The 21,652-nt window shown below is 40.6% G+C and overlaps 1 protein-coding gene and 1 long non-coding RNA gene across 2 annotated transcripts in view; one reads left to right on the top strand and one right to left on the bottom strand.

Annotated features, from left to right (window-relative positions):
* Positions 1-21,652, top strand: part of DDX10 (DEAD-box helicase 10) — a 306,374-nt gene that overhangs the window by 49,331 nt on the left and 235,391 nt on the right. The window contains exon 10 of the mRNA XM_033948773.1: positions 17,843-17,944. Coding sequence (XP_033804664.1) covers positions 17,843-17,944 — 102 coding nt within the window. The remainder of the gene's footprint in view (positions 1-17,842; positions 17,945-21,652) is intronic.
* Positions 13,583-17,285, bottom strand: LOC117362432. Its single transcript, XR_004539886.1, has 3 exons — positions 17,193-17,285; positions 15,781-15,924; positions 13,583-13,979 (listed from the first exon to the last, which is right to left on the bottom strand). It is a non-coding gene; the product is annotated as an uncharacterized LOC117362432 (long non-coding RNA).

Below are 21,652 nucleotides of genomic sequence, written 5' to 3' on the forward strand. Positions count from 1 at the left end.
CACATTGTAAGACCATTTAATGGATATTTGGCAGGCTGAAAGTAAAAACACAATTTACAGAAACTTCACAGTTGAAGTGCAACAAGAAAAACAATCTTTCATAGTTAATAGAGCTGTAAGATATATTAAAAGTTTTATTTTGTTTATCCAACTGGGAGTTTAATTACCAAGAACAAAATTACTGATCCTTTGCTAATTATATAGCAGTAAATCTTGTAGAGGCCAATCAAGCTTTCTATATTTTGCTCATTTTTTTTCTTATCCCATTCTTTCCCATGTTATGGATGTTGGTACCAATCTACAAACAAGTATAGGTTTTCATCCAGCCCTTCTACAATATTGCTTATAAATTCCCTTTGATTAAACTGATCCCTAAGCCTTCCTGCCCCCCCCCCCCCCTTTCTCTTTCCTTATGCACTGTTTGCTGTCATTATTTGGATAATTTATTTGTTTTAGTTCATTAATCCAACTTCTCACCTTAGGTCCCAGGAATCTTCTGTATAGCTTGTAAGTGACACCGATTTTTAAAAAGGGTTTCAGAGGTGATCCGGGAAATTATAGACCGGTGAGTCTGATGTTTGTACCGGGCAAAATGGTAGAAACTATTATGAAGAACAAAAAAATGACAGAACAAAAACATAAGAATGGATTAATGAGAGAGAGCCAACATGGATTTAGTAAAGGGGAAATCTTGCCTCACCAATCTACTGCATTTCTTTGAAGGGCTGAATGGACATGTGGATAAAGGTGAGCCGGTTGTTATTGTGTATTTGGATATTCAAAGGGCATTTGACAAAGTACCTCATATGAAAGACTTCTGAGGAAATTAGAAAGTCATAGGTTAGGTCCGGAGGTAATGTCCTGTTATTGATTAAGAACTGGTTGAAAAACAGAGAATAGGTTTAAATGGTCAATATTATCAATGGAGAAGGGTAAATAGTGAGGTTCAGCGGAAAAAAACCTGAGTATTGGAAAATCTATATATAAAAAAGAAAACTTATTCTCAGAACATTGTAGTGTCTTAGCCAGAAAACCAAAACACAATCAATTTGCCTCATTAACTGTTGTGAGTTCTTAGAAAGTGTAGATCCTTAAAAATATAAGTGTTTTTTCTAAAAGGAAAAGCCTCAGAAAAATAACCTGTTTCAAGTCAACAAATTATTTAGGACTCAACCTCATTGGCATAAAAATCTCCTTTGGTAACACTTCAAATTGAGTTTAAATAACACTTTAGTTCAAATTCACAAGAAACCCACTCATTCAAAAACTTTAGCTCAAATTCAATGGCACTTTAAAGTCAAGTGTCCACAAACAAATGAGGTCCAGCATAAATGTTATTAAATCTGTACTTATTTTGACCGAAGAACTCGTTCTCTTTTTCAAACAGAGAACCAAGTAGCTAGGGTGAATCAGAATGTTGCTGTTCCCAGGCAGAGCTTAGGTAAATTGGAAGATTGGGCGTCCAAGTGGCAGATTAAATTTAATGTGGAGAAATGCAAAGTGATGCACATTGGGAAGAATAACCCGAATCACAGTTACCGGATGCTAGGGTCCACCTTGGGAGTTCTGGAACATGTTCAATGATGTGTCCAGACAAACTCGAGCATATTGGAAGGCTTTCCTATTGCAAAACCCTAAGGTTTTGGTAGGTGGAGACACTTTAAATATCTGGTCACATGGGGCACTAATTCATGTTTTTTTTGAATAAAAATGAGATTGCTTTTAAATGCTCAATACAGTTTAAATAGGGACGGATTAATTAATTAGCCTGCTACTTTCCTGCTGTTGTGATTCCCGTGTGGCAAATATGATGCAGTTCATTCAGTTCCCATAGATTGTGTCACATTTGCTGTGCTGGGACTCGCTACCATGGCTTTGTCAAAAGGGCCCCCAATTTTGGGACCTTTGGTGTTCCTCTGATGAGGACCAGTCAGCACAGCTTCAGCAAGGGGACATTGCTGCACTTCTTCGAGGGAGTAAACAGGCAGATAGACAAGGGTGAGCCGGTCGACGTTGTATATCTGGATTTTCAGAAGGCGTTCGACAAGATCCTCTATGAATGACTACTTTGAAAAATTGCGAGCCATGGAATCGAGGGTGAAATACTCATGTGGATTAAAAACTGGTTGGCTGATAGGAAACAGAGAGTGGGGGTAGATGGACAGTACTCGGACTGGAAAAGTGTCATGAGTGGAGTGCCGCAGGGTTCGGTGCTTGGACCCGTGCTCTTCAACATATTTATAAATGACCTGGAAATTGGTACGACGAGCGAGGTGATTAAATTTGCAGATGATACAAAGCTATTCAGAGTAGTGAAGACGCAGGAGGATTGCGAAGACCTGCAACGTGACATAAATACTCTTGAGAAATGGGCTGCAACATGGCAAATGAGGTTTAACGTGGATAAGTGTAAGGTGATGCATGTCGGTAATAAAAATCTTATACATGAATACAGGATGTCAGGTGCAGTACTTGGAGAGACCCCCCAGGAAAGAGACTTGGGAGTACTGGTCGACAAGTGAATGAAGCCGTCCGCGCAATGTGTGGCGGCGGCGAAAAGGGCGAACAGAATGCTGGGAATGATTAATAAGGGGATCACAAACAGGTCGGAGAAGGTTATTATGCCACAGTACTACTCGAAAGGGTCCAGAGAAGAGCGACTAAAATGGTTGAGGGGCTGGAGGAGTTGCCGTACAGTGAGAGATTAGAGAAACTGGGCCTCTTCTCCCTTGAAAAGAGGAGACTGAGAGGGGACATGATAGAAACATTGAAGATAATGAAGGGAAAAGACTTAGTAGATAGAGACAGGTTGTTCACCCTCTCTAAAGTTAAAAGGGGATCGATTCTGTACAAACGTAAGGAAGTTCTTCTTCACCCAGAGAGTGGTGGAAAGCACCCTCCAGGGATTCAAGATAAAGTTAGACAAGTTCCTGATGAACCAGACCGTACGCAGGTAAAGCTAGCCTCAGTTAGGACACTAGTCTTTGACCAAAGGGCCGCTGTGTGAGCGGACTGCTGGGCACAATCGACCACTGGTCTGACCCAGCAGCAGCAACTCTTATGTTCTTATGGACTTGTAAGTGATGTGCTTGGTATTAATTTCTCTTTCCTTTTTTTTACAAGATGTTTGCCTTTTACTTGATGTTATTTATATTGTAACAATTAAAAATCTCAATTAAAAAAAGTGTTCAATGAGCTTTCTCTCTACCGAAAACAGTTGTACCCTAGAGGGCAGTGTCTCTTAAATGCTAAGCTATGTTTTTTCTCATTATGCACACTGAAAGGGAGTTCCATTGCACTGTGTTATTAATTGAGCTCATGCTTACTCACTGCCATAATGGCATACCAAGAGGAGAACATGAAATGGTTTATAAGAGGTCTGTGCATTTGTTTCCTTGGATTTCTGCTTATATCTTGGGGCTTAACTGGCATTCCACAGCCATCTGAATGTAGTTTATTTTATGACACATTTTCATAATAATGCTGAGCTGGGTAGGTTTGTTATTTTTTTTTGTCATTCTTTTCAGTGACTCATTGAGCTCAAGGCAAAAAAAAATGCTTGCAAAAATAGAAAACTTTTATTGGTTTGTTTGAAAAATCTCTTGTAATAATAAAAATACATAGAATCATATTGCCATCAAGGTGGTGCCTAAGGTCATCATAATTATTCCAAAGTAATTATCTTCATTTTTTTCTTAATTGCCAGAGAATTTTCCGTTGACTGGCAGGATTGAATAAGGCACACAAGTGGGTGACGTAGTGACAGTATGAGGACCAAATGGCTTTTCTAAATCTAGAACCAATTTTAAATTTCTGAGCATGTATGTCCCTTTCCACGTTCCTCAGTTTTGTTTTATCTGTTCTTTTAAATGGACAAGAAAACAAAGCTCTTTCATATTGAAGAGGTTTTCTCCTCTGCTTTTGTCCATCTATATTCTTTTCATAGTTTATTTTATTTAAATTTTTGATCTGCAAAGCTGTCACAGCAAAGTCAGAGTTTCAGCCTTTCCAATTATGTGAGAGAAAGATCTAGAAATTCAGCACCTACTCCAAATATCTAATTAGTTTGGACTCATCATAATCAGACCCACTGTTAGCCGGGAAGGATCTCGTGAACCCATTATGTGATTGTTATGAGTCAGACAGAGAAAAGAGACTCTTGCGTGCCCAGAATATATAAAAGAGAATCATATCTTCACAGAGATCAGCTTATTCTGTCCATTTTAGTAGATTCTTCGTGGTGGATGTTGCCTCTACCTCACTAGTCTGGTGATTTTGAGACTCCCACCTGTGAAGGAGCAATATCCTCAACATAGTCGTAGATCTTTGACGTTTCCAGACCTAAATTGAAGTTATCTTCTGCACAAGTCTGAAGTGAAGGCATCCTCAAAAGTTTATTTCGTGCTGGAGAGGGGCCAAGTACCTTGGCGCAGACGAAACTCAAAGCATTTCTTCTCGGCACAGATGTGTGCTTGTGCAACTGTCTTTTGTATTATCAGCACCATTAAAGAGACTCTGGCTGGATAGTAGCACTGGCCTCCATGTTGGTTATTCAATGCAGACTCTGCAATGGCTTCTCAGTCCAGATAAACCAGTGTGCCAGATCAGTAGATAGTAAACAAGCTGCCCTAGTGGAGGAGGGTCCGTTCTGCATAAACATTGCAGGTCCAGTGGATGCGTTCTCCTGCTTTGTTTCTCTGTACAGCAGTTGACTGTTCTTAGTCACAGTAGGCAGTAAATCTTGTCTGTCTGTTTTGCTGCCTCTGCTTGAGCAACCTCATTTGTTTGTGTAAAAGACACTCAAAGAATTTGTCAAAGGCTGCTGTAAAGATCTGCCTTCTACTCAGTATCAACGCCATCTCAGTCTTTCTATTGTTTACTTCAGACTCTGAACCACAGGGGGACCATTATCTACCCCCCTTCCCCCGGGTCACTACTTTCGAGATTCTCTGGATCTGGACTTTACTCTGCCAGAATCCCACATAGAAAAAGAGGACTGTTCTGCAGAAATTCTGATCATCTCTTCCTGCGCATCTCTCTTTGAAGACCAAACTTACCTGAGACTCATTCCAGTGCGTGTCAAGAGAAGTTCCTTTTCTTCTGCGGCAGGCAGTAAATAGAAATAAAGCAAATTAAAACAAAAGAAAGGAAAATAAAGTGATACCTTTACATTTTATGACAGGCTTGGGAGCAGGCCTCAATGTTTCTGTGTAAATTTCATGTGTAAATCATGATTCTGCCTGTGCCCTGTTCTAGAACATGCCTATATGCAGATCATGTATGTGCTTTCTTGTCACAACGCTTACTTTTATGCACATAACTCTTACCCCCTGTTTTATGAAGCCGTGCGGCAACGGCTCCAAAGCTATTTAAATCTCTATGGGCTTTGGGGCCGTTACCCCAGTGCGGCCGCTAGCGCAGCTTCGTAAAACAGGCCTTTAGTCTATGTGTGTAAAAGGGCCTTTTTAAAATTTCCTCCTTTGTGTCAGAAATGCTGCTTCTCTTTGCCACCTTTCTGTTCAGAGATTCAAATATATTCAGTAGGCGCCATAAGTTGAGCGACTTTCCTTTTCGCTTATTTTGCGCATGTTTCGGTTTATGTTGCTTTGAGAGAGTGCTTGTTCAGCATTACAAGGATAAATTACATTTGTTGGCTTTTTGCTGTTATATCCTGTGGCAGGGATTTGTGGTTTGTTTTTTTTTGGTGATTAGATATTAGCATGCTGCATTCGAAATTAATGCCACGGTTTTGTGTCCCTTCATCATGTTACTTGGGCTTACGGTGCTTAGATTTTCTCCACAAAGTTTCTCTTCCAATTATCCTTTGACTTAGAACACAACATAAGAACATAAGAATTGCCATACTGGGACAGACCGAAGGTCCATCAAATCCAGTATTCTGTTTCCAACAGTAGCCAACCCAGCACCCAAGTACCGAGCTAGATTCCTAGGAATAAGCAGTGGATTTCCCCAAACCATCTCAATAATGGCCTGTGGACTGATTTCACCACATTCTCCGGCAAACTTTTCCTTCCAACCCTTCAGCGATGTCGCTCACAAATATGTTGAATAGGACCGACCCCAGTATAGATCCCTGAGGCACTGCACTATTTACATTTCTGTCATCTGAGAAAACTCCATTTATCGCCATCCTCTGCCATCTGTCCGTCAACCAGTTCACCACTTTATATCCTAACTTTAGCCCAATGAGTTTATTTATGAGCTGCCTGTGTTTCCTGACAGCTGTCTGTACAAGTTGGATGGTAGTAGCCCATTCCAGCTTCTTTTTGTTGTTATTATTTGATGAGTGTTAATTAATATCCATTTTCAAATACTCACACAGTGGGAGACTATTATTGAGAACAGGTGCAGCCAGCTAAAATTATTCTGATTTTGTGTGTTAACTGGTAATTTTACTATCTAGAGCAATTTTCTGCTGGAACTGACATATCATACCATACTGTTTCTTATACCCCGCCATTATCAGCAAGGAATCATTGCGGCTTATATAAGATTAATAAGGATTCATAACAGTAACATCAAGGATCAGTTAATATATGAGTTCATGTCTTGGATTATAGTGAGAATAGATGTATTTTTAGTGATTTCCTTAATTGAATGTAGGAGGGGATCTGTTGCAAGCAGGCTAGAAGACAAATCCAAATCTTGGGACTTTGGAACTCGAAAGTAGACTCGAAGAGTGATTTTTTTTTCCAGATTTGACATGGAGAGGAAAGAGGCAGTTTGCAGCGCTGGGTTGTTCTTGAGTAGTAGAAGGAATGCATGACCTGAATGGCCGATGTTAGCCCAGTTGAGTTTTTCCCATATATAGCCTTGCGACTTTAATTTGGATTCTGCTTTTAACTGGCAACCAATGCAGCTCCGCCAGTAGCAGACTGCCCCTCTCAAACCTGGTCTTGTGAAGGATCAGTCAAGCTTGACTGATCCTTCACAAGACCAGGTGTTCTGGAACAACTACGATCTCTTAAGACCTATCATTGGGATGTTACCATATAGAGAGTAGCGATAGTTCAGGTACAGGAGTAAGATTGCCTGAGCTGGTCAGACTCAGGACTGATTTTTATCATTCTCAGTTGCCTCAGTCTGAAGAAAAATTTTTTGACCAGTGAGGCAATCTGCTCTCCCATAGCATGTCCGTAGTCGAGGACAATGCCTAGCACCTTTGACGTTTTATCTATTGTTAGTTTCTTACCTGTAGACAATGTTAGTTCTGAATGCAGTAGGGAGTTTAGTCCCCGAATCAAAGCACTTTTGTCTTCTGTTTGTTAGTTTGAGGAAGCTTCTTTGTAACCATGCACTTAAATGTTCTACTAGTTTGATATGTGCTGTAATGCGTTAGCGAAGGAGTCTTTGGCAACACAAAGGAGAAAAATGTAATCTACATTAAGAAAATGTGTAGACTTATGGGAAGGATAATCGCTTACCCAAGGCGTTCACACATACATTAAATAAGGACGGTGAGAGTGGGGAGCCTTGTGGAACCCCCGCAAAAGGCTTTCCATATTTGGGACTTCCTACGATCCTTTCTCACTTAATATACTCTCTTGCCTAAGAATTCTGTGAACTATTTCAATACTATCCTGTACACACCTAGTTCTTCCAAGTTTAGACGTAATAGCGTGTGATCAACTGCATCAAATGCAGCTGAGAAATCAAACTTACCTTTGCTTAGATAGGACTTAGCATTTGACATAGAAATATAGTAAATGACAGCAGATAAAGACCTGAACGGTCCATCCAATCTGACCAATAGTCACATACATTATACATTCGTGGTTAATTTGTCTTTTAAAATATTTCTGGGCCCTAGACCGTAGAAGTCTGCCTGCTACAATCTTTAGGTTCTCATTACCGGAGTTGCCATCGAAGCCCATTCCAACCTATCCTGTGTCTGAATTCAAGAGGGCCTGGGATAGGCATGTGGGATCTTTCGGAGAGAGGAAGAGATAATGGTTACTGTGGATGGGCAGACTAGATGGGCCATTTGGCCTTTATCTGCCATCATGTTTCTATGTTTCTATTCTAACCATCCTCTTACTGGAGCTTTCATCAAAGCCCTCCCCATCCCATCCTAAAATGAATCGCCATATACAGAACACAGACTGTGCAAGACTGCCCAGTACTGGCCTATGTTTGTTTTATACCATTCACTTTCTAATTAGAGATCCTCAGTGTTTAGCTCATGTTTTTTTGAATTCATAGACAGAGAAACATGATGGCAGATAAAGGCCAAATGGCCCATCTAGTCTACCCATCTGCAATAACCATTATCTCTTCCTCTCTCTAAGAGATCCCACATGCCTGTCCCACACTTTCTTGAATTCAGACAGTCTCTGTCTCCACCACCTCTTCTGGGAGACTGTTCCACACATCTATTGCCCTTTCTGTAAAAAAGTATTTCCTTAGATTACTTCTGAGCCTATCACCTCTTAACTTCATCCTATGTCCTCTCATTTCAGAGCTTCCTTTCAAATGAAAGAGACTTGACTCATACGCAATTACACCACATAGTTATTTAAACATCTGTATCATATCTCCCCTCTCCTGCCTTCCAAAGTATACATATTAAGATCTTTAAGTCTGTCCCCATACGCTTTATGATGAAGACCATGCACCATTTTAGTAGCCTTCCTCTGGACTGACTCCATCCTTTTTATAATCTTTTTGAAGGTGTGGTCTCACCAGAATCTTATACAGGGGCATCAATACCTCCTTTTTCCTACTGGTCATACCTCTTTCTATGCACATAAGTTCTTCACCCCCTAAACTGTACTGTTCCTTTGGGTTTTTGCGGCCTAAATGCATGACCTTGCATTTCTTAGTATTAAATTTTAGCTGCCAAATTACAGCCCATTCTTCAAGCTTTGCTAGGTTTTTCTTCATGTTATTCACACCATCTGGGGTGTCTACTCTATTGCAAAGAGGCAAATCTTACCTGATAGCCTGTCAGCCCCTCTCTTGGAAGGGCATTCTATGCATCCACCACCCTCTCTATGAAAAATAATTTCCTAACATTACTTCTAAGTCTACCATCCTGCAACCTTAATTTATGCCCTCTAGTTTTACCATTTTCCCTTTTCTGGAAAAGATGGTAAAACTTGAGGACTTGAATGATGTCAGAATAATGGCCTGGTTGCACTAACCTCACGGGTCTGATCCGTCAGGTGGCCAGGCGTCCGATTCACAATGCGTCTTCATGCTAATTAGGCCGACTGGAGGCATGCCCTAAACCGACCACCCGGATCGCTGAAGAGCGATCGTGATGCATGCGCAGACCATCTTCTTTGCCTGTAGATGGTCTACGCATGCGCTTGCTCTCCGAAAACTACTTTGCTTTCTGTGAACTTTTTCTTCTTTTTTTTACTTGTGAGCTCATGGTTTTAACTCATGGGTTTAAAATGGGGCTGCACTGCAGCAAGTTCTGGAACAGAACAGAATACGCCGTAGTGCAGCCCCGCTTTAAAACCGCAGGTTAAAACCACGGGCTCGAAGGGCGGCAGAGAGCAGGTTTCCTTTCGGAGCACTATTGCCCAGTTCCCCCTAGATATTGTAACTCTCTTTTTTTTGGGGGGGGAGCAAGCCGACTCTTCTGCAAACTTCTAATTTAGCATTCAGGTTTGGAAAAATGCGCCTCCTTACTGCAGACTAGCGCTTGCTGCTTGAGAATTGCAGGAAAGTCAGGGCAGAGAGCAGTGTTTTTGTACAAGAGACTGGATCGGCCAGCCCAGTCGATGTGCCTGAATTTGTTTAGTGAATCGAGGCCCTTCCTACTTTGTATGCCGTTTCCCATCATTTGCATGCGCGGATCGGATGCGGATATGCTCGGGAGGGAGGTTAGTGAGTTGGGTCGGGGTCACAAAGTGGTTGTGACATGATAGGTGGACTTAGTAAATCTAGCCCAAAGTGTTTTCTAGATTCATTCTTTTTTTTTTTTTTTAATTTATAATTATACAGTCTTATTTTACAAGAATTAATTCTTGTTACATTGAATACAGGGAAGAAAATTTTAACACAATAATACTTTTACAACAATCATCATAGTGATAAACCCCTTCTTAGACCACAATAAACAGGGGGTGACCAAAACTAAAATTAGAGAGAAATTTAGAGGAATAGTACAAAGAAGAAAGGCATAATATATCTAGCGCCCATTACTATTATTATCCCTTAATCCTTAATGATCTGCTTAACATCTAGAAATTCCTTCAGATGGTTAGGAGAGAAAAAAACATATTTAACACCTAAGTACCTAACCAGGCATTTGCAGGGATACACCAATAAAAATGTTGCTCCAATATTTATAGTCTGTTGTCGCATTGCAAGAAATTCTTTCCTCCGTTCTTGTGTAGTCTTAGCTACATCAGGATATATCCATATTTTCCGTCCCCCAAATAATTTTTGGGAATTTTTGAAAAACAATTTCATAATCATATTCACATCCTGTTCAAAGACAAATGATACTAGTAATGTTGCTCTGTCCATTTCAGATGTTATCGTTTGTTCCAGTAAAGCCGTCACATTTGCAAAATCTATCACATTTGTCTCTCCTTCTCTTACTTTCCCAATCTCATTTCCATTTACCTTTCCATTTCCGTCAGGCATCTTTTTATTTGGTAGGTAATAAATTTTATTAATTGGAGGAATACAGTTTGAAGAAATTTCCAAATTCTCAATGAAGTATCTTTTCAACAAATCAATAGGTAACATTCCTGAAGTTTGAGGAAAATTTAGAAAGCGGAGGTTCAAACGCCTATTAAAATTTTCAAATTGTTCTAGTTTCTTATGAATGGTGGAGCTATCTTTAATTGAAGCCAATTTGAATTGTTGCAATTGTTGTATATCCACCTGCATTTGCTTGGCTTGGCCTGTATTCTCTAACTTCATAGATTCAACTGACCCAGTCAATAATTCCAATTTTTAATTTAATTTTGTTACCTCTTCAGTTGATTTTTCAATTTTCCCTTCCATCCTCTGCAGCAATTGCCAGATGCTATTCATGGAGACCTCCGTCTGGGAGAGAGAAAGATCCCCTCTCTCTGCTGTTGTTTCCATCTGCCGTTCCGCGGACAACGCTGTGCCCTCGCCGGGAGACCCCACGCTTTCACTTCCGGAAGCATGTGTCTCTCGCCACAGCGTTTCGGCTGTTGCCGGACACGGAGGCGTCATGGGAGCCGAAGGAGACAGCGATGTCTCAGTGCCCGAAAGGGCCAGTGACTCCCTCCCGTCACCGCCCAACGCCGAGCTCTCCACTCCAGCTTGTGTGGGCGCCGGAGAAGGCGCGAAGAAACGATCCATTGTCTGTTGAATCGGGGTGGACGTCAGGGCCGACGAGGCAGAGACCCTAAGCACCCCTTTCCTCTTAGAAGGCATCAATATCAGGTATAATGAAAATACAGGCTAGGAGCTTGTTATCAGCGTCTCTCGCAGCTTCTCTACATCGCCGCCATCTTGGTCACCCACCAGGGAGAGCATCAGATTCATTCTACTCTGCTTACTTTTTACCATTTTAGGGCTGTGATGCTTGATAACTTACATTAGAGTACTTTAACCTGTGTATGTTCTCGGAAATGCATATTTTGTCACAAAAAGCAGCTGAGATTTCCTTAGTGTGCTCTGAAAGCTGTTTTTAGCAATTTAGGATATTTTTTTCTCTTGCGATTATATGAACTTAATTCCTGTAAATGTCAAGAGAAGATTAAATGTCTTTTTGACATTTAAGTGAACCTTACTGTGTTTGATAACTCGGTAGAATCCTCCTCCTGTATCATTTCTGTAAATTAAATTAGGAGATGATGGTACAATAGAATATAAGTGGTGAACAAATGGATGGAAAATTGAAAAAACCCTGCATCTCAATGGAATTGGAGGATGTGATGTACAGCATCAGAATCTATGAGACGGACTTGATTTTTCTCGTTACATAGATCATTTTGGACCCCTGTTAGGTTACAAAGGTTAGACAGTTCTAAATCTAATAGCTGCTGGCATTGTTATCTTGATATAGGGACATTGGATCATTTGCTATATTATTGTCCCTTGATACTCAAATTTTGGAAATCCATTTGGGGTCAAATTATTACCATATTGGAAGTTCCACTATCACTATCATATGATATAATATTATTTGGAACAATATTATTACCCAAGAAACCAATTAATGCAAATCAGAATAAATTGCTCCGCATCATGACAGGGGTAGCCATGCAGATGATAATGAAAAGTTGGGATAACTTAAATTATAGTTTCTGATGGAAATCCTTATGTTAAATTTATAAGTTTGAAAACATTAATTCTATACAGAGGGCCACCATAGAAAATTCAAGGAAATTTGGGGCACGTTAACAAAATATTGTAAGTTATGAATTATTAATATTATTTCCCTTTAATTCCTGAAAGATTGTTATACACATCCAGGAGGGGAAGGGGGAGGGTTAATAGCTGTATATTATTTGTTGGAATAGAGTGCAATATGTTATATTACTTGATTGTTCAACTGTTTGCACTATGTATTTGATTTAAAAATGAATAAAGAATTTATTTAAAAAAAAACCAAGAAAAAAACCTTTTTTTCCTTTCGTCTTAATTTTTGTTTTGCCTTTCCCAATTTGCCCTTAAGATGCTATTTTCCAGAGAGTTTGCTGTGGCTGCTGAATAAGCTGCCCTTTTCAGTGTACATCCTATGACCAATGTGGTGCTTGTGGTTGACTCAGTTTTTATTTTTGGTATTAGGTTTTTTTCCTTTTTCTTTGTTTTACTTTCCGATGGATTATTTCCTCCCTTGAACCTTTGGCAGCCTTTCTTTCCTCTACAAGATTCTTTGTTTTCGGCTATACTGTTGTGTAATTCAAAATACCCATATATGGAAGCCTGACCCCCTTAGTGGTAGTATCAAGGTAGGGTTGTCCAGAAAAACCTAAAGTTGGAAAAACTGGTCAAATTGAAGTTTTTCCCATGAATTTGATTGTGCGTGATCAGAAAACAATTAAAAAAAATATTTTTAAAGCCCATCCTAGGGTCTCTCAAAGCCAATGATTACATAAAGCTCTGTTTTTCTTAAAATTTGCTATTATTTTTGCTTAATGGTGCAAATATCTTGGTATTATAGCTATAACTTTTATGTTTTCACACTCAGCATTGATATATTGATAAAAAGACATTTTATGTCAAGTCTGTTCATTGAAATAGAAAAACAAATCAGTACAGAAATAACACTAGAGCAGGGGTGGGCAACTCCAGTCCTCGAGGGCCGGAATCCAATCGGATTTTCAGGATTTCCCCAATGAATATGCATTGAAAGCAGTGCATGCAAATAGATCTCATGCATATTCATTGGGGCAATCCTGAAAATCCGATTGGATTCCGGCCCTCGAAGACCGGAGTTGCCCATGTCTGCACTAGAGTCTCAGATATGCTTATTTTAACAATTGGGGTCTGATTCCTTAGAACCCTTTTAATACAGTGTTACAACCACAAAAGAATAGGAAAACATTCTCCTGTCATCAAATAATGATAGAGACATTTTATGCAAAAAATCTAGCAGCATTTTATGAAAAGAACCTTCAACATCTGCACTCTATTGTGGAAAATAACAGAAATTTAACATGCTATTCAATCAAAAGTGGTTCAGAACTTCAATGTGTAGCCCCACATATAACACATCCAACATATAAGGCTAAACACATTTTAAGAGGACCTTCAGATAGAAAACCATTCAATAATGATCCATTCACAATCTCTTCAGATCATCAACTAAATCGTCATCAGTCTTCACTTTTTCTTAAATATATAATACTTTTTCTTTTCTTAAATGTATAATGCTAAAGTGCCCCAATTGCTTTCCAGTTATTTTCAGATATTATTCATGATTTATAACAAAAGCCACACTTATCTTCACAACGAAGAGAAGAACAACATAAATGCTGTTTTTGCCCATTCTGGCTGTATCAGGGAAGCATATTCTGTAACATTAAAAAAAAAAAAAAGATAAATTTCAGTGTTAACATCCATCTTCTGGTCCAAAAAATCATTCCAGTCTTCAAAACGCATATCGTACCCTGTGAACAGTGTAACCCTGTAAGGCGGCTTTTTTCAAAGATGGCACCAGTGTCAAATGTCAGTAATTTAAAGGTTGCAGCTCTCTCATGCTTCAGAGCACATGAGGACAACGTTTCTCTGGCCTCTCATCCTTATGAGGCAAGATTCTTAAAAGGATTTCTTTGATTGTATCCCCCAGTGAGATCATCCTTCCCTTCCTGGAGTCTTAACCTTTGCAGGAAGCTGTCCTACTGGACCTTACGCTTAAGATGGTGTTTCTGGCAGCTATTGCGCCAGTGCAAAGAGTCTCTGAATTGCAGACTCTCTCATGCAAGGAGTCATTCCTCAAGATTACAGAAGCATGACGTTCTTTATGCACGGTCCTATCATTTTGACCAAAAGTGGTTTCAACCTTTCAGGTCAATAAGGGAGTATAATTACCTGTGTTTCAAGAAAAAGGATCAGGTGCTGAAACTCCTGAACATTCATAGAGCTCTTCTCCATTATCTAGAGGTGACTAATGACTTTCGAATCTCGGATCACCCCTTTGTGCTCATTAGTAAGGCCAAATGTAGCAAGACAGTGTCTAAGGCCTTTTTTTCCCCAGATGGATCAAACTGGCAATTTCTTCGGCATATATTGGCTGTGGTAAGTAGCCACTGATTTTGGTGCAAGCACATTCTACCAAAAGCGTGGCTTTTCATAGGCAGAGTCTCAGGCAGTCTCGCCTGATGAGATTTGTAGGGTGGCCACATGGTCCACTCTTCATACTTTTTACCAAGTTTTACAGAGTGGACATGGCAGCCAGGAAGGACAGCGCTTTTGGGTTCCCCATGCTGGAGGCAGGCTCAGGGGTTCTGCCCTAGATTCAGGGGACTGCTTTGGTACGTCCCTACCATTCAGGAGTACTAGATACAATCATGAAGAAGTAAAACTTACACAGTATGCCAGATTCAACTCTGGCCACCTTGTTGGACAGACTGGATGAACTTTGCAGGTCTTTACTTGCTCACCATTTACTATGTTACTTTGTAGGATAGTTCAATATATTGCCCACGATAATGAAGTCCCATACTGGTAAAAGACCATGTTATCTGAAACAGTAATAACTTTTGCAACTCTAGGCTTAATATAGCCAACAGAAAAAATAGCCCAAACTTTTCTAATCCCTCTGTACAAGAATAGGGAGTATTTCTCTTCCAGAATCTAGCTAGGATATTCCTTGTATCCAGCTGTAGACAGTGAAAGAAGCATGCAGCTTATTTCAGGATCTAGCTCCTGGTATTGCAGCTACAGGAAGTATTACTGAGAAGCTAAGGATGACAGAAAGTTTGTGAAAATAGCTGATTGTACCTTTTTCCAGAAACTAATTATAAAAGGACAGAACTACCATATATGCTCAATCAAACCTCATAATCCACACTGCCTCCAACATGAACCCAAATTATTTGCACCCCACTTGTAGAGCCTTTGCGGCATGAGGTACGGTAGGTCCATTTTAAAACATTCATTTGTATTGTGACTAGAACAGGGAATTAGAACATTTAAATTATGATTTCAGATATACAGTGTAGACCTAATGACAAGCCATACCTGAGCCTAGGGTTTAACATGATTGTTCAAGACAAAAATGTGCTGAAACAAACATTGAATGATTATAGCCTCAACTGGTGTAAACAAAACAAAAAAATCAGAAATGTAACTCTTGCTATAATTTTCACATACCTTCTTCACATTTTGTCCTGTAGACATAGCAGTGGTAAGAATTTGTGCCCATCAGTCATTCTGACTTGTTATAGATCATCTATTTATTCCAGTTATTTATTCTGGCAACAGAACTGCATCTGCTTCCATGGGTTTCAAGGATACCTATTTCCACAGAGAGAGGTCCTGAGGTTACAGGCTGAATAGCAATCAGAACGGATAGTGCTGCTTTGTCTGTGTCGTGTAGAAAGCCCATTACAGAAATAGCCACATAACTCAACATCTAAAGTTTCTTATGTCCTCATCCTGACCATGTACATATTAGATGGACAAGAGGAATGTTTTATTGCATTAATATTTTAAGAAACATTGACATTTAGAATATAGTAATATCTAGATTTTTTTTAAAGAAGTACTTGATGTTTGATAATTTAGTTTAAATTTTACCTTGTTTTTTTTTTTAATAGCATTTTCAAATTATCATGAATACCTATTGATCAAAGAAATATCATTAGATACACAGAGCCTGTTTATTAAAGTGTGTATAATTGTGATCAGTAGGTCCTGTATGTTTTAATGTGTGTTACCCTATTGTACTGTTTTTGTTTTTTTTTAATTACATTACATTACCATCTGTAGATCGTCTGCGCATGCGTCTAAGAGCCGTCTAGAGCCGCAACTTTTTTTTATTTTTAACTTTTACTAGCCCAGCGAGCTCGTGGTTTTAACCCGCTTTAAACCCGCGGGTTAAAATCATGGGCTCGCAGTGTGGAGGAAGGGTAGGAGAGACGGGGTGGCAGGAGAGATTCAGGGCGGTGAGTCGGGACGGCAGGCAGGAAAGATTCGGGGCAGAGCACGAGATCGGGGCAAGCAGGAGATCAGGGCTGAGACAGGGCAGCAGATCGGGGCAGAGAGTAGGGTGGCAGAAGGTAGGGCAGTCGGAAAGGACCTCAGCGACTGGTCCTCAGCAGTCGCTTATTTTGAATCGTCCAGCCTAGTCGGTGTTGCTTTTTTTTATTTTAGTGAATCACTTTCTGTCTGCATTTGAATGCCATTCCCCCTCATTTGCATGCGCAGATCAGAGGATGATCGGGACAGAGTTTAGTGAATCGGGTTGGCGGGAAATCGGATCGCAAAGGGCTCACAAACCGATCGGTACACAATCGGTTTGCTTAGTAAATCTAGCCCTAAAAGATTTCAGGTCCTTGCAGAGTCTTAAGCAACCTGGCAGACAATTCCACAATTGCGAGTTCAGATAAAGAAAGTATGTGCTAAATTTTGGATTGGTAGCATGGAATGTTGCTACTCCTTGGGTTTTGGCCAGGTACTAGGGACCTGGATTGGCCATCGTGAGAACGGACTACTGGGCTTGATGGACCATTGGTCTGACCCAGTAAGGCTATTCTTATGTTTTTATGTTTTTTTTTCTTCACCTTTTATTACATCATATCCAATATACGGAGATGTGCTAGTGGGAAGGTGGGTGGGGGAAGCATCTGTTAATTGGTTTAATAATTTCTTCATGCCAGTTTTACACAGAGTACATTCTGCATCAGTAGCTGAAGGTGACCTGTGGAAAAGCATGAAAAGAAACAGTGTTAGGAGTCTGAGTACCCTTTTTATAGCTTGCTTGTAACTTGGTACATGATGACTTGATTGCAAAGCAGATTTATAAAAAGCAGTAATGATGATTGCTTCTGTTGGGAGCTGTCACACAGATCACATAACAGAAATAATGACAGCCAGACTTTCCACCTCAGAACTTTGTTTATGAGGTATTAAACTGTAAAGCCTTTTTTTTTTTTTTTTGGGGGGGGGGCAATTTTAGATATGTTAATAAATTTATATTATTACTATGTACCAAAACAATAGCTGCAGCCTTCCCCCAGGAGTTGAATGATGGCAAGAAGAAATATTTTTTGTTCTTGTGTTTTAAATGTTAGTGACTTTCATCTCATGTGGTTTTGATTCATATCGGATCATCATTCTTTAAGAAAGATAAATGTACTTAGAACAAAGCTTGTGAGATTTTGATGGTTTTTTTTTTTTAAAAACTTTTCATTCCCTTTTTTGGGGGGAGCAGGTATAAAGAAGGTGGAGAAGCTTTGTTGGTCCTGCTTCCTTCAGAACAAAACAGCATGGTGCAGCAGCTATTGGAGAGAAAAGTCCCTATCGAGGAAATCAAGTAAGGAAACCAAAAATGATTTTCAGTGTTAAAACATATTTAACCTGAAGTTAACTGCTGAAGTCCACTGAATCAATCTTAAATGCTTATACCAGATGTGAAAAGATTTTTTGGTGTCATAGTTTAATATATTAATCGCATAGCTTTTAAGAAGTTATGTAATCATCGCCCACTTTTAATTGAGTAAGCCGAGGCTCAAAAGTCATAAATTGACTTGTCTGAGGTCAGATATAGAGTTTGTGACTCTTGGCAAGTCATTCATCCTCCATTGCCTCAGGAGCATTGGATAGATTACAAGGCTGCTGGGACCGACAGGAAAAAATTCTCGAGTACCTGATTGTAAATCACTTAGATAACCTTGATAGGCAGCATATAATAAAATAAAAAATAAATAAAAACAGTGGGATTCACACCATGAGATTTTGAGGCTCCATTTCAGTCTGCAGTTGAACTGTAGTTCTCCCCTGGAAGGTCTATGGCATGCCTCGCTATAGTATGCATTTCAAACTACTGACGTTCAGAGCCAGGGTTTCATTGAGCACTCAGCCCTATGTCCTGCTATGGCATTTTGTCAAGGTCCTCTCTTCCTCCATAATCTACACACATATGGGAAACATGGAGGGACTTGCTTAAGATAAGTGGCTTTTACCTGGTTCATTGCCACCAGGAATCAAAAGGTTAATGTCTCAGTAATGTATGCAAACCTTAGCAGCATATGTGTGTGTCTTCTACAAAGATTGGATCCAATTGTCACAAAATAGTCCTTTTGGACAATCACTTTGCTTGATTTGGCCATATTTTGGAGGGGGTATGCAATTTGGATTTTAAGTTTAATGGTTATTTTTCCAAATCCAGACTCAAAGCATTTTAAGTACAGAAGTTTTATTTTCCTTGTTCAGGAGGGCTCACAATCTTAAATTTTGTACCATGGGTGGTGTGACTTGCTCAAGGTCCCAAAGAGCAGTAGTGTGGAAGGCAGCATTTCAGCTCTGGTTTCTCTGTACCTTAGCCTGTTGCTCTAAAGGCAGTTGCTCTGTGGATCTTTTAATTTTTTTATTACAGAAAGCTATAGTAACTATAGCTGTACATATTTAAACTTACATAATATCCTAACCCCGCCAACTAGTAACGCACCATATTTGTCTATCATCCCCTCTGTAGTCCCTGACCCGCTCTACCATTTCATCCCTTTGTATTTCCCTACATGAATTGCATATATTTATTCACCAATTTTTGTCCAGTGTGTCTGTCATAATTAGATTGTAAGCTCTTTTGATCAGGGACTGTCTCTTGCATGTACAGCGCTGCTTGCGTCTGGTAGAGCTATAGAAATAATAAATAATAGTAGTAGTAATATGCTATCAGGAGAAATATTCAGCTCTTCTGCTCTAGAAAAAGTAGAGATCCCTTTATGAAGAGTACTTATCCCAAAAGCTAAATGCTTGAATCTTCTACTATAGTATACATAGGGGGTAATAGAGAATGACACGGGGAAAAATTCTGTCCCCGTCACCGTTCCGTCCCCGTCACCGTTCCGTCCCCGGACCACCATCCTCTGCACCGCCCCCGTCTCCGCTGGTCCTTTCACTGCCCCGTCCCTGTCTCTGCCGTTCCCTTCACCACCCCGTCACCGTCCCTGTCTTCAGCGTCTTCTCCTCTCCATCCCCCCATCCCCAGCACCCTTCATGCGGTCCAGCAGCTCCCTCCTGCCTGCCAGTCGTGCATTTCCCTCCCTCCCTCCTTTTCCCTTACCTTTTCTTCTTGAAACTGGCGATTTCTATAAGGCTACGAGCTGTATTACAGCCGGAACCTTGAAGTCACTTCGGGTTGCCTGCTAAAAAAGTCTCCTCTGATGCAACCGGAAACAGGAAGTTGCATCAGAGGAGACTTTTTCTAGCAGGCAACGGGATGCGACTTCAAAGCTCCGGCTGTAATACAGCTCGTAGCCTTATAGAAATTGCCAGTTTCAAAAAGAAAAGGTAAGGGAAAAGGAGGGAGGGAGATGCATGGACGGCCGGCGGGAGAGAGTGGGCTGCCGGATCGAACCCTCGTTCACCGCGCATTCACTACTTGTTCACCACCCCGTGCTACCATTCACCGCTCCACGGGGCGGTGAATGGCCTTGTCCCCGAACTCACGGTGACCTTTTTTTTTTTGGTCATTCTCTAGGGGGTAACTCTCAGTAGATTGCCTAAATTTAGGCATGCTGAGTAGGGCTGTACCGAATATTCGTATTCGATTTGATTCAGACCTGAATACATTATTTGTGTTTGGCCAAATAGTGATTTAAATTTGAATACAAATAATCTGGGGCTCTACTATGTTAAATCCTACTGAAATAAACACTTGAAATTCTGATTTCACGTTGCTTCTTTTTTCAATTGTTATGTTAAAGCTCCAGCTCATTATTTATATTTAGCCAAATAGTAAAATGTGCTATTCAGTACAGCTCTGGTTGCTGAGTAGGGATTTTATAATGGCACGTGCATGTGGAGTTGCCATTTGCAGAATACCAGTTCATGTCTGAATTTAGGCCCCAAAATATCTCCAGGTTGCAATAAGTGAATACGTAAAAAAAAACCCCAAAACCCCACAACTCCAAAATATTATACTTATCACATACACTGCATTCAATTCTACTTGTCAACCTTTTCAAACTTTAAAAAATATTTTGTGTGGATTCTTTGATGGCTGACCAAATATGTAGCTCATTAAACGTTCAGCACAACTCCTCATTGGTCCTTCATTTTCTCATTTTTTTCCACATTTTTTTTTTTTTGATGGGCACAGATGTGGTACGTGTGTGTTACACAAACACAAAAATAAATTTGTGCTGCTCCCCTCCTGATAATGACCCTGAACATAAAAAGAGGCAGATGCCCACTCCCTCCTGCCTCAGCCACCTGAACTCCTCCACACTTCCGATTCCCACCGCGTTGAATCATCCGGACCCCTCCACACTCCTGACTGACCTCCCTCATGAACATTGTGACCTCTTCAGACACCCTACCTCCTATGAACATCTTGGCCTCTGACACCCCCCCCCCTCTGCTGCAGATCCATGGCAGAAGGAATGCCCATTGAACATTGTGACAACCCAGACACCCTCCCCCTCTCATCAAGTTTCAAGTTTATTTGGATTTTATATACCGCCTATCAAGGTTATCTAAGCGGTTTTTACAATCAGGTACGCAAGCATTTTCCCTATCTGTCCCGGTGGGCTCACAATCTATCTAATGTACATGAACATCGGGCCCCGACTCCCCCCTCTGATGATCCTTGGCAGGAGGGATGTCCACTCCTGCCATTGCCATTGCTCCCCCCAACCAACCTCCGTACCTTATTTCGTAGAAGGGAGGATGAGGGATGCCCTCTTCCCTTCTGGTCAGACCTGCCTCTCCAAAATGGCGGGCCTTTTCCTTCCCAGTGCATCCTGGGATGCACTGGGAGGGGCCTAAGGCCCTGATTGGCTTAAGCACCGAAGGCCTCTCCCACAGGGGAGTGGCCATAGGCGCCTGAGCCAATCAAGGCCTTAGACCCCTTCTCGGTGCATTCTGAGATACACTGGGAGGAACCTAAGGCCCCTCCTGCCTCATTTTTTGTTTGGTGTCATCATTGGGAGACATCATGTGGGGGGACTAGCACAACAGTTTTTTGTTGGGGCACATATCGTGCTTGGGTAACACATGCACATCTGTGTCCATTAAA

The sequence above is a fragment of the Geotrypetes seraphini genome, chromosome 6, assembly GCF_902459505.1.
Source record: "Geotrypetes seraphini chromosome 6, aGeoSer1.1, whole genome shotgun sequence".
Taxonomy (NCBI): domain Eukaryota; kingdom Metazoa; phylum Chordata; class Amphibia; order Gymnophiona; family Dermophiidae; genus Geotrypetes; species Geotrypetes seraphini.